General features: G+C 48.7%; 1 protein-coding gene across 1 annotated transcript in view; it reads left to right on the forward strand.

Annotated features, from left to right (window-relative positions):
- cyp27a3 (cytochrome P450 family 27 subfamily A member 3) overlaps window positions 1–14,382 on the forward strand; it is a 65,455-nt gene that overhangs the window by 40,426 nt on the left and 10,647 nt on the right. Inside the window, exons 5-7 of the mRNA XM_080199533.1 lie at window positions 1,294–1,457; window positions 4,150–4,316; window positions 7,433–7,514. Coding sequence (XP_080055659.1) covers window positions 1,294–1,457; window positions 4,150–4,316; window positions 7,433–7,514 — 413 coding nt within the window. The remainder of the gene's footprint in view (window positions 1–1,293; window positions 1,458–4,149; window positions 4,317–7,432; window positions 7,515–14,382) is intronic.

Raw genomic sequence — 14,382 nt, forward strand, 5'->3', positions numbered from 1 at the left:
ACTTTACATTCAGCTTGACTTGCCCTGCAAGGAACCATCCAGCCAATAGACTGATTCACAGCTCAGGTAGAGGCCATTTGGCCCATCACATTACTGCTGTCCAATATGAAGGCATCCAGTCTAATCCCACCTTCCAGCTCTGTAGGTTGTGGAACCTCAAGTGCGTGTCAGCGAAGCGTAGAATCCCTACAGTACAGGAGACCATTCAGCCCATCGAGTCTGTACCGACCACAATCCAATCCAGACCCTATTCCCGTAAACCCACGCATTTACCCTCCTATTGCCCGTGATACTAGGGTCAGTTTAGCATAGAACATAGAACATTACAGCGCAGAACAGGCCCTTCGGCCCACGATGTTGCGCCGACCAGTTTTTTTAAAAAAACACTGACCCACTAATCTAAACCAATCCCTTTTCATCCATAAACCTATCCATAGATCTCTTAAACGCCCCCAAACTAGGCGCATTTACAACCGCAGCAGGCAGGGCATTCCAATCCCTCACCACCCTCTGGGTAAAGAGCCTACCCCTGACATCCGTCCTATAACTACCACCCCTTAATTTAAAGCCATGCCCCCTCGTGCTAGCATTCTCCATCCGAGGAAAAAGGCTATCACTATCCACCCTATCTAAACCTCTAATCATCTTATATGTTTCAATAAGATCCCCTCTTAGCCGCCTTCTTTCCAGCGAAAACAACCCCAAATCCCTCAGTCTCTCCTCATATGACCTCCCCTCCATACCAGGCAACATCCTGGTAAACCTCCTCTGCACCCTCTCCAAAGCCTCCACGTCCTTCCTGTAATGTGGGGACCAGAACTGCACACAGTACTCCAAGTGCGGCCGCACCAGAGTTGTGTACAGTTGCAACATGACGCTGCGACTCCTAAATTCAATCCCCCTACCAATAAATGCCAAGACACCGTATGCCTTCTTAACAACCTTATCTACTTGATTCCCTTATCTACATGGTTAATCCACTTAACCTGCGCATCTTCAGACTGTGGGAGGAGACTGGAGCACCCGGAGGAAACCCACACAGACACGGGGAGAACGTGCAAACTCCACACAGACGGTGACCCGAGCTGGAATTGAATCTGTGAGGCAGCAGTGCTAACTGCTGTGCCACCCTCCAGAGGTTTCGTTTCCCAATCTGACAAGGGTTTCTGCCTTTCAGGCTGTGAGCTCCTCATTCCTCAGCACCCTCTGGGTGAAAACAATCCCCCTCCAGATCTCCTCTCCGATCCCTCTGCTACTTGTATTAATTACTGGCTGTGTTTTCTTCACTTTTAGCTGAGAAATTGGTTGACAAGAAAATCAAAACGATGCAGGAGATGGCTGACAGAGGCCTTTCAGTGGAAGGAGAGTACCTCACATACCTGCTAACCAGTACCACGATGACTCCTCTGGATATATATGGCAGCCTAAGCGAGCTGCTACTGGCTGCAGTGGATACGGTACGAACAAAATATTTATTCACTAATCCTTTCTGCTAATCGCAATGAACACGGGAGGCACAGTGACACAAGTGTTTAGCACTGCTGGCTCACAACTCTAGGGGACCTGAGTTCAAATCCTTCAGCTTGGGTCGCTCTCTGTGTGGAGCTTGCATGTTCTCCCCATGTCCGCATGGGTTTCCTCCAGGTGCTCCGGTTTCCTCCTAAACTCCAAAGATGTGCTGGTTAAGTGGATGGGCCATGTTAAATTGACCCTTAGTGTCAGGGGGACTTGCTAGGGTAAACACACGGGGTTATGAATAAACACATGGGGCCACGGGTGGGATTGTGATCGGTGCAGACTCGATGGGTCGAAGGGCCTTCTTCTGCAGTGTAGGATTCTGTGAAAACGGTCCCACTGAGGCACATGCTTACTGAATAAAGTTGTGCCTCCCTGGAAACAAGTGCATTGTCAGGGGGTGACTCAGGCAAGGTGTAGGAAAACAGAATCCTTTAAAAAAAGATGTGTAGGTTAGATGGATTAGCCATGGTAAATGCACAGAGGGGGAGGGAGTGGACTGGGTAAGTTCCCCTTCAGAGAGTTGGTGCAGGCTAGATGGGCTGAATGGCCTCTTTTTGCACTGTCCGAATACTATGTTTCAGGTACAGGAAGCAATTAAGAAGACAAATGATATGGGAAGGTTAGCCTTTATTGCAAAGAGGTTGGTTATAAGTAATGCCTTGTTGGAATTATATAGGAATTTGTGGGACCATGCTTGAAGGATTATGTATAATTTTTGTCTCGTTACCTAAAGAAGGATGTATTCCCCTTCGAGGGATTGCAACAAAGGTTCACAGAATTGATTCCTGGCAGTTGCCTTATGAAACGAAGTTGAGTTGAGTGGACCTATATTCTCTGGAGTTTAGCGGAATGAAAACCGATCTAATTGAAAGGATGAAATTCGCCGTGGGCTTGCCGGGGAAGATACCAAGGGCGGAAGTTTCTGTCCGTGCTCACCCCAAAGACCAGAAAATCCTGCCTGAGATCAACGGACCATGGTCTGTCCCTGCCTGCTAGGATTCCCGAGGCGGATAGGACAGGAGAATTCCGCCCTTGGCCTGGGGGTCTCTCGCGAAGGTGGGGGGTGGGGGTGGGCAGGGGTTGGTTTGGGGGGGGTGGGGGTCACAGTCTCAGGGTGAGCGTTCAGCCATTTAATATTGAAATGAGGAAGAATGTCTGCCTCCAGAGAGCTGGAAATCTTTGGAATGCTCTGCCTTGAGAGACCATGTTGCTCCATCATTGAGCACGTTCAAGACAGGGATCGATAGAACATAACAACCTAAGAACTCGGAGCAGGAGTAGGCCATCTGACCTTTCGAGCCTGCTCCGCCATTCAATAAGATCACGGCTGATCTTTCCGTGGACTCAGTTCCACTTACCCGCCCGCTCACCATAACCCTCAATTCCTTTACTGTTCAAAAATCTATCTATTCCTGCCTTAAAAACATTCAATGAGGTAGCCTCAACTGCTTCACTGGACAGGGAATTACACAGATTCACAACCCTTTGGGTGAAGAAGTTCCTCCTCAACTCAGTCCTTAATCTGCTCCCCCTTATTTTGAGGCCATGCCTCCTAATTCTGGTTTCACCTGCCAGTGGAAACAACCTCCCTGCTTTATCTTATTCCCTTCAAAATTTTATATTTATCTATAAGATCTCCCCCCGCCCCACCTCATTCTTCTAAATTCCAAGGAGTATAATCCCAGTCGACACAGTCTCTCTTCATAAAACAACCCCCTCAACTCTGGAATCAACCTAGTGAATCTCCTCTGCTCCTCCTGCAGTGCCAGTATATCCTTTCTCAAGTTAGATTTTTGGACATTAAGGAACAGGGTAGAAAAGTGGAGTTATTGAAGATCAGTAATGCTCACATTCCGTGAAAAATGACTTTAGAAAAAAAAAAGCCAGAGGTTAAATTTTCTGATCCTGCCTATCATGGGAATCATTGCGGACAGGATTTGATTTATTATTGTTACATGTATTAGTATACAGTGGAAAGTATTGTTCCTTGTACGCTATACAGATAAAGCGTGCCATTCAGAGAGAAGGAAAGGAGAGAGTGCAGAATGTAGTGTTGCAGTCATAGCGAGGGTGCAGAGAAAGATCAACTTAATGCAAGGTAAGTCCATTCAAAAGTCTGATGGCAGCAGGGAAGAAGCTGTTCTTGAGTCAGTCGGTGCGTGGACGGAAAATCTGGAGGACAATTTAAAGATATTGACCTTGGTGGGGATTTCCATTCTCGAGACTGGTGGGATTGGGGAACGCTGCTCATGAGTTCCGGGTTCGAGTCCCACTTGTGGACTTGACGGCCGTGGAAAGTGTACTCCTGATAGGGCCATGGAAGGTGTACTCCTGTTGAGTGCAAACCTGTAAATCCTTCCAGTACAGCCATGACAGGCAGTAAGAGAGATAGAGTCTGCTGGGCAGCCAGAACGGTGTGGTAGCTGCAATCTCCCCCCACCCTCACCCCATGTTAAGAGACTTTACATGTAAGCTCTTGCCAAGTGGCTGTACTCTCCACGGCCAACATCCTCCTCGCTTTTGAGGGACTGCGGATGATTCACCAGATTGGGCTTGGCTCCATTGTGTGGAGCACTGGTGTTTCTCCTGCTGTGCTGCTTTATGGTGACGAAGACTGCTCCTGTCTTGCAGACCTCCAACACAATCTCTTGGATCCTGTACAGTCTGGCCAAGGAGCCGTCCATCCAGCAGGATCTCTATGAAGAAGTGACCAGAATTTGCCCTGGAGACCAAATCCCAGCAGCCAAAGACTTTGACAACATGCCCCTGTTAAAAGCGGTGGCCAAGGAGACTCTACGGTAGGGTACGGGTTTACACCCTCTGTTTCCAGCTTTCCCTGTCTTGCTGTCTTTTTCTGCTTCTCCAGAGATTTTGACCCCAGAGTCCCTGGGCTTGTGGGTGCGGGCAAAGAGTGTTTATTTTTATTGAACTGTACGGGAGGGGTTGGAGAGGGGAGTTGAACCCAGTTTTACCACGATTCCTTCCTTTTAGGGATTGAAGGACAACAAATTGAGGAACAGGAGGAGCTCATTTACCCCCCTCGAGCCTGTTCTGTGCCATTCACTGAGATCTGAGGGATCTGTGACCGAACTACCTTTGCCCCATATCCCTAAACACCTCTTTTGTGAATCAGATTTAAAATCAAGAATTGATCGAAGATTAGTTTTTAGAAGAGTTTTTATCACCCTTTATATGTTGGAATGTTTCCTAATTTCACTCCTGAAAGGTCTCGACTCTAATTTTTAGATTTAAACTCCGTGTTCTGGACCCTCCCCACACTCATTGAAAATATTTGCTCGCAATCAGTTCCCGTCAACATTGATCAATTTACCCCTAAATGAAGTAATTTCCAGGGAATGTAGCCCTAGTTTGTAATCTCTTTGTGTAATTTAATTCATGTATCATTCTGGTAAAACTACACTAAACTCCATCTAAGGCCAATATATCCTTCTTATAAAGTGGTGTTCACAATTGCTCGCTTGTGGAATGAACAGGGCTTTGTATAGCTGAAGCATGTCTTTCAGCCCTTGAAATATTCCCTTCCTTTAGATAAACAAAAAACAACATTCCATTACCCTTTGTGGTTACTTCCTGTGTCTGGCAGTCATGCACACATATACGCACGCACATACGCACTCTCCTCGCCTGCTCCAGTGTCCACAGCGGGTGGGATGGTACAGTGCCAGCCACAGTGTCCTCCATTGTTTCCAGCTTTTCACCATTTATAAAGTACTTTCCTATACATATTGGGTGAAAAATGGATGACCTCACATTTGCTTACATTGGGTCACAGAGTTGTTACAGTGTTGGGCCCCTTGCTTCTGTTGTGGCCCTCTGACTGATTGTCATAACTATAACCCTGCACACTCATTCTTTTCAAATAACAATCTAATTCCTTTGAGTGTTTCCACTGAACCTGCTTCTGCCACATTCTCAGGCAGCGCATTCCAGACTCCAGCTTGCTCAGATTGCTTTTGCTCTTTTTACCAAAGACTTTAAATCTATTGCCTTTTGTTCTTCATGAGTTTTCTACATTTTCTCCCTATTTACTCTGTCCAGATCCTCATAATTTTAAATAATCTATCAAATCTTTTTTTTCCTCCAAGGAAGACAGTCCCAACCTCTCCAATCTATCCTCAAAAAAAAAGTTCCTTTTACCTGGGGTGGCACGGTGGCACAGTGGTTAGCACTTCACAGCTCCAGGGACCTGGGCTCGATTCCTAGCTCGGGTCACTGTCTGTGTGGAGTTTGCACATTCTCCTGGTGCCTCCGTAGGTTTCCTCCGGGTGCTCCGGCTTCCTCCCACAGTCCAAAGATGTGCAGGTTAGGTTGATAGGCCAAGCTAAATTGCCCCTTAGTGTCCTGAGAGGTGTAGTTTAGAGGGATTTGTGGGTGGGGCCTGGGTGGGATTGTGGTCGGTGCAGACTCGATGGGCCGAGTGGCCTCCTTCTGCACTGTAGGGTTTCTATTCTTGTGAGGCTTTTCTGCACTGTCTCCTAAGCATCTTTCCTAAAGTTTGGTGCCAAAAACTGGACACTGCAGTCCTGAGGCTGAATGTGTACGAGTTCAACATAACCCCCTTGCTCTTGTACTCTATATCCTTACTAATAAAACCTAGAATACTCTCGGCTTTTTTAAGCTTCAAAGATTAATGCATGTATAAACCCAAATCCCTCTGCTCCTGGACCCCTTTTTAGCATTGTACCCTTTGTTTTATTTTCCCTCTCTATGTTTACCCACCAAAATGGATTACTTCCTGTTTTCCTCCATTGAACATCATCTATAAGAACATAAGAACATAAGAAATAGGAGCAGGAGTAGGCCATCTAGCCCTTCGAGCCTGCCCCGCCATTCAATAAGATCATGGCTGATCTGTCGTGGCTCAGTTCCACTTTCCCGCCCTCTCCCCATAACCCTTAATCCCCTCTCTTATCAAGAACCCATCAACCCGCTTCTTAAAAATATTTAGCGAGGCAGCCTCCACCACTTCAACGGGCAGAGAATTCCAGAGATTCACCACCCTTTGAGTGAAGAAGTTCCTCCTCAACTCCGTTCTAAACTGCCTCCCCTTTATCTTGAGGCTGTGCCCCCTAGTCCTACTGTCTTTTTTGAGCGGGAAGAGTCTCTCCACCTCTATCCTATCCATCCCATTCATCATCTTATACGTCTCAATGAGATCTCCCCTCATTCTTCTAAACTCCAACGAGTACAAGCCCAGTTTATTCAGCCTCTCCTCATAGCTCAATCCCCTCAACTCCGGTATCAGCCTAGTAAACCTCCTCTGCACTCCCTCCAGGGCCAAAATAACCTTGCGCAGGTGCGGCGCCCAAAACTGCACACACTACTCCAGCTGCGGCCTCACCAATGCCCTATACAGCTGCAGCAAGACCTCCCTACTTTTATATTCAATCCCCCTCGCTATGAAGGCCAGCATCCCATTCGCCTTCCTGACCACCTGCTGCACCTGCAAGCTGGGTTTTTGCGACTCATGCACAAGGACCCCGAGGTCCCTCTGCACATCTCCTGCCCATCTGCCCAAACTGCCTCTTCTAGGGGCACAGCGGTTAGCACTGCTGTCTCACAGCTCCAGGGACCTGATTCCTGGCTTGGATCACTGTTGGCGTGGAGTCTGTACATTCTCCCCATGTCTGCGTGGGTTTCCTCCAGGTGCTCCAGTTTCATCCCACAGTCTGAAAGACGTGCTGGTTAGGGTGCATTGGCCATGCTAAATTCTCCCTCAGTGTACCCGAACAGGCGCCAGAGTGTGGCAACTAGGGCATTTTCACAGTAACTTCATTGCAGTGTTAATGTAGGCTGACAATAATAATTTTACTCCTCTTGCTTCACCTCAACATGAAGTATGTCTGTGTGTTGTCTGCAGTGAGAATTAACTCCCTCCATTCTTGCCATGTAGGATGTATCCTGTTGTTACTGGCAACGCTCGGGTTATGGTGGAGAAGGACGTGCTGGTTGGAGGATATCACTTCCCTAAAGGCGTTAGTATTTATTTTAAAAGCTATAAAAAGGTGCCTTAGTAGAATGCCCATCTTTTACCCGTCAGTGCCCACTCCCCAACTACTTGGCTCCCCACCACATCACCCAAATTATTTTCAAGTCCATCGCTGAGAGTTCTAGGTCACCGAGATGCTGAGTTGGTCAGGCTGCTTTTAAAAAAGTTCACACACTGGATAATTTATCTTTCTCAGTGACTCTGAGACATATCAAGGAGATATCTGTGCACTATAATCTCACTGACACTCTCACTCAGGGAAATATTTGTACACCATAACCTCTCTGACACTGATACTCAGGGAGATATCTGTACACTATAATCTCACTGATTCTCTCAGTCAGGGAGATATCTGTACACTATGGACTCACTATACAGTATAATCTCACCGGTTTTCTCACTTAGGGAGATATTGATACACTATAATCTTACTGACTCTCTCATTCAGGGAGATACCTGTACATTATAATCTCACTAACTCTCTCACTCAGGGAGATATCAATATACTATAATCTCAACGGCTTTCTTACTGAAGGAGATGTAGACTACAATCTTACTGACTCTTTCTCTCAGGGAGATATCTGTACATTATAATCTTGCTGACTCTCTCATTTGGGGAGATATCTGTACAGTATAATCCCACAGACATCTCACTCAGGGAGCTTTCTTTACACTATAATTTCATTGACACTCTCATTCAGGGAGATATTTATGCACTATAATCTCACCGGATTTCTCATTCGGGGAGATATCTTTATAATCTCAGTGACTTTCTCACTCAGGGAGATGTCTGTACACTATAATCTCACTGATTCTCTCATTCAGGGAGATGTCTGTACACTATAATCTCACTGATTCTCTCATTCAGGGAGATGTCTGTACACTATAATCTCACTGATTCTCTCACTCAGGGAGATGTCTGTACACTATAATCTCACTGACTCTCTCAGGGAGATGTCTGTACACTATAATCTCACTGATTCTCTCACTCAGGGAGACATCTGTACACTATAATCTCACTGACTCACTCAGGGAGATGTCTGTACACTATAATCTCACTGATTCTCTCACTCAGGGAGATGTCTGTACATTATAATCTCACTGACTCACTCAGGGAGATGTCTGTACACTATAATCTCACTGACTCTCTCACTCAGGGAGATGTCTGTACACTATAATCTCACTGATTCACTCAGGGAGATGTCTGTACACTATAATCTCACTGACTCTCTCACTCAGGGAGATGTCTGTACGCTATAATCTCACTGACTCTCTCACTCAGGGAGATGTCTGTACACTATAATCTCACCGACTCTCACTCAGGGAGATGTCTGTACACTATAATCTCACTGACTCTCTCACTCAGGGAGATGTCTGTACACTATAATCTCACTGACTCTCTCACTCAGGGAGATGTCTGTACACTATAATCTCACTGACTCACTCAGGGAGATATCTGTACACTATAATCTCACTGATGCACTCAGGGAGACATCTGTACACTATAATCTCACTGACTCTCTCAGGGAGATGTCTGTACACTGTAATCTCACTGACTCTCTCACTCAGGGAGATGTCTGTACACTATAATCTCACTGATTCACTCAGGGAGATGTCTGTACATTATAATCTCACTGACTCTCACTCAGGGAGATGTCTGTACGCTATAATCTCACTGACTCTCTCACTCGGAGATGTCTGTACACTATAATCTCACTGACTCTCTCACTCAGGGAGATGTCTGTACACTATAATCTCACTGACTCTCTCACTCAGGGAGATGTCTGTACACTATAATCTCACTGACTCTCTCACTCAGGGAGATGTCTGTACACTATAATCTCACTGACTCTCTCAGGGAGATGTCTGTACACTATAATCTCACTGACTCACTCAGGGAGATGTCTGTACACTATAATCTCACTGACTCTCTCACTCAGGGAGATGTCTGTACACTATAATCTCACTGACTCTCAGGGAGATGTCTGTACACTATAATCTCACTGACTCTCTCACTCAGGGAAATGTCTGTACACTATAATCTCACTGACTCTCAGGGAGATGTCTGTACACTATAATCTCACTGACTCTCTCACTCAGGGAGACATCTGTATGCTATAATCTCACTGACTCTCTCACTCAGGGAGATGTCTGTACACTATAATCTCACTGACTCTCTCACTCAGGGAGATGTCTGTACACTATAATCTCACTGATTCTCTCACTCAGGGAGACATCTGTATGCTATAATCTCACTGACTCTCTCACTCAGGGAGATGTCTGTACACTATAATCTCACTGACTCTCTCACTCAGGGAGATGTCTGTACACTATAATCTCACTGACTCTCTCACTCAGGGAGATGTCTGTACACTATAATCTCACTGACTCTCTCACTCAGGGAGATGTCTGTACACTATAATCTCACTGACTCACTCAGGGAGATGTCTGTACACTATAATCTCACTGACTCTCTCACTCAGGGAGATGTCTGTACACTATAATCTCACTGACTCTCTCACTCAGGGAGATGTCTGTACACTATAATCTCACTGACTCTCTCACTCAGGGAGATGTCTGTACACTATAATCTCACTGACTCTCTCAGGGAGATGTCTGTACACTATAATCTCACTGACTCTCTCACTCAGGGAAATGTCTGTACACTATAATCTCACTGACTCTCTCACTCAGGGAGATGTCTGTACACTATAATCTCACTGACTCTCTCACTCAGGGAGATGTCTGTACACTATAATCTCACTGACTCTCTCAGGGAGATGTCTGTACACTATAATCTCACTGACTCTCTCACTCAAGGAGATATCTTTACATTATAATCTTGCCGACACGCTTGTTTCGTGTGATATCTGTGCACTGTTTGGTTTCTCTTGCCCGAATTCTCACCTCTCACGATGTTACTGGCACTGAATATCCTGTGAGTTCAGCCTCCTGCCCGTTTCGCGAGAGACTGAACCATTTCTATAAATATATTTAAAACAGCTTTAATGTGTAACAAACAAGCCTGGGACGGAATCGTCTGGGCTTGCTTGCGTTTGTGGTCTCACGGCGAGAGGTTATCTCCGACAAGGAAAAGAACTGCTCCCCATGAGTGGGGAATAGCTGTGTTGCCTGCACCGGTAGAACTGAAGACCATTGAGGCCCCTAGTGAAGTCGAGGGTAAGGCTAGGGAGTGCGCCTTGGGCAGTACGAGCCTGGCACTGCCCAAGGGGCATCTTGGCATTTCTCACCAGGCGCCCTGGCACTGCTGGGGACGGGTCTTGAAGGGGGTGGGGCATGAAGGGACGGGCGCTCACCAACTCCCTCCTCATCACCGAATCCCCTCGCTCACCTACTCCTCATCACCGAATCCCCTCGCTCACCACCTCCCCTCCTCATCACCGAATTCCCTCGCTCACCAACTCCCCTCCTCATCACCGAATTCCCTCGCTCACCAACTCCTCATCACCGAATCCCCTCGCTCACCACCTCCCCTCCTCATCACCGAATTCCCTCGCTCACCAACTCCCCTCCCCATCACCGAATTCCCTCGCTCACCAACTCCTCATCACCGAATCCCCTCGCTCACCACCTCCCCTCCTCATCACCGAATTCCCTCGCTCACCAACTCCCCTCCTCATCACCGAATTCCCTCGCTCACCAACTCCTCATCACCGAATTCCCTCGCTCACCAACTCCCCTCCTCATCACCGAATTCCCTCGCTCACCAACTCCCCTCCTCATCACCGAATTCCCTCGCTCACCAACTACCCTCCTCATCACCGAATTCCCTCACTCACCAACTCCCCTCCCCATCACCGAACTCCCTCGCTCACCAACTCCCCTCCTCATCACCGAATTCCCTCGCTCACCAACTCCTCATCACCGAATTCCCTCGCTCACCGACTCCCCTCCTCATCACCGAATTCCCTCGCTCACCAACTCCCCTCCCCATCACCGAATTCCCTCGCTCACCAACTCCCCTCCTCATCACCGAATTCCCTCGCTCACCAACTCCCCTCCTCATCACCGAATTCCCTCGCTCACCGACTCCTCTCATCACCGAATTCCCTCGCTCACCAACTCCCCTCCTCATCACCGAATTCCCTCGCTCACCGACTCCTCTCATCACCGAACTCCCTCGCTCACCAACTCCCCTCCTCATCACCGAATTCCCTCGCTCACCAACTCCCCTCCTCATCACCGAATTCCCTCGCTCACCGACTCCTCTCATCACCGAACTCCCTCGCTCACCAACTCCCCTCCTCATCACCGAACTCCCTCGCTCACCAACTCCCCTCCTCATCACCGAATTCCCTCGCTCACCAACTCCTCTCATCACCGAATTCCCTCGCTCACCAACTCCCCTCCTCATCACCGAATTCCCTCGCTCACCAACTCCTCTCATCACCGAACTCCCTCGCTCACCAACTCCCCTCCTCATCACCGAATTCCCTCGCTCACCAACTCCCCTCCTCATCACCGAATTCCCTCGCTCACCAACTCCTCTCATCACCGAACTCCCTCGCTCACCAACTCCCCTCCTCATCACCGAATTCCCTCGCTCACCAACTCCTCTCATCACCGAATTCCCTCGCTCACCAACTCCCCTCCTCATCACTGAATTCCCTCGCTCACCAACTCCTCTCATCACCGAACTCCCTCGCTCACCAACTCCCCTCCTCATCACCGAATCCCCTCGCTCACCAAGTCCCCTCCTCATCACCGAACTCCCTCGCTCACCAACTCCCCTCCTCATCACTGAATTCCCTCGCTCACCGACTCCTCATCACCGAACTCCCTCGCTCACCAACTCCCCTCCCCATCACCGAATTCCCTCACTTCCCAACTCCCTCCTCATCACCGAATTCCCTCGCTCACCAACTCCCCTCCCCATCACCGAATTCCCTCGCTCACCAACTCCCCTCCTCATCACCGAATTCCCTCGCTCACCAACTCCCCTCCTCATCACCGAATTCCCTCACTTCCCAACTCCCTCCTCATCACCGAATTCCCTCGCTCACCAACTCCCCTCCCCATCACCGAATTCCCTCGCTCACCAACTCCTCATCACCGAATCCCCTCGCTCACCAAGTCCCCTCCTCATCACCGAATTCCCTCGCTCACCAACTCCTCATCACCGAATCCCCTCGCTCACCAACTCCCCTCCCCATCACCGAATTCCCTCGCTCACCAACTCCTCATCGCCGAATCCCCTCGCTCACCAACTCCCCTCCTCATCACCGAATTCCCTCGCTCACCAACTCCCTCCTCATCACCGAATCCCCTCGCTCACCAACTCCCCTCCTCATCACCGAATTCCCTCGCTCACCAACTCCCCTCCCCATCGCCGAATCCCCTCGCTCACCAACTCCCCTCCTCATCACCGAATTCCCTCGCTCACCAACTCCCTCCTCATCACCGAATCCCCTCGCTCACCAACTCCCTCCTCATCACCGAATCCCCTCGCTCACCAACTCCCCTCCTCATCACCGAATTCCCTCGCTCACCAACTCCCCTCCCCATCACCGAATTCCCTCGCTCAGCAACTCCCCTCCTCATCACTGAATTCCCTCGCTCACCAACTCCCCTCCCCATCACTGAATTCCCTCACTCACCAACTCCCCTCCTCATCACCGAATTCCCTCGCTCACCAACTCCCTCCTCATCACCGAATTCCCTCGCTCACCAACTCCTCTCATCACCACCGAATTCCCTCGCTCACCAACTCCCTCCTCATCACCGAATTCCCTCGCTCACCAACTCCCCTCCCCATCACTGAATTCCCTCGCTCACCAACTCCTCATCACCAAATTCCCTCTCTCAGCAACTCCCTTCCCCATCACCGAGTTCCCTCACTCACCACCTCCGCTCCCCATCACCGAAATCCATCACTTACCAACAACTAGCTTCAGAGTATAACCTACAAGGAACGGTATGTGCTGCCGTAGGAGCTCGGATTCAGTGAGTGATCATAGAGTCCCAACAGTGCACAAGGAGGCCATTTGGCCCATCAAGTCTGCCCCGAACACAATCCCACCCAGGCCCTATTCCCGTAAGCCCTCTTATTTGCCCTGCTAATCCCCTGACATTAGGGGCAACTTAGCACGGCCAGTCAACCTAACCCGCACATTTTTGGACTGTGAGAGGAAACCGGAGCAGCCGGAGGAAACCCGTGCAGACACGAGGAGAATGTGCAAACTCCACATAGACAGTGACCCGAGGCTGGAATTGAACCCGGGTCCCTGGCGCTGTGAGGCAGCGATGGTAATCGCTGTGCCGCCCCTCTGATCTCTAGCACAACATCATCATCTTAACGTAACGTCAAAGGCTCGTTGCAATCCATTATTAGTAAATTACAGTGGCTCATTTACATAGTTTATGAAAACAGAGATACAATTCGTAACCAGCCCTCATGGAGTTTTTGCTAAATCCACCAAAAAGAGAACTTTTAAATTTATTTATCAGTGTCACAAGTAGGCTTACATTAACAGTGCAATGAAGTTACTGTGATATCGCATCCTCAATTTACAGAGATTGTGGATTTAAGCCCCACTGCAGAGATTTATAAATACATAAAACAGGCTAACAGTCCCAGTGCACTGCGGGAGGGACACCTTTTTGGGTAGGATACTCAACCGAGGCTCTGTCCGCTCTCTTGGGTGAGTGTACAAAAATCCCTTGGCTGCAATATTGTAGGAGAGCGCTCTCCCTTGTGGCCTGGCTGCAGCCAGCACCAGTTAAAAATAGACCATTAGGGCTACGGGTGGGATCTTGCTGTGCACAGATTAGCCGCTGTGCGTCCTACACTGCTGCGGCGGTGACCGCGCTTCAGAAGTTGTGTGTCGATCGGG

The sequence above is a fragment of the Carcharhinus amblyrhynchos genome, chromosome 11, assembly GCF_965287045.1.
Source record: "Carcharhinus amblyrhynchos chromosome 11, sCarAmb.v2.hapA, whole genome shotgun sequence".
Taxonomy (NCBI): domain Eukaryota; kingdom Metazoa; phylum Chordata; class Chondrichthyes; order Carcharhiniformes; family Carcharhinidae; genus Carcharhinus; species Carcharhinus amblyrhynchos.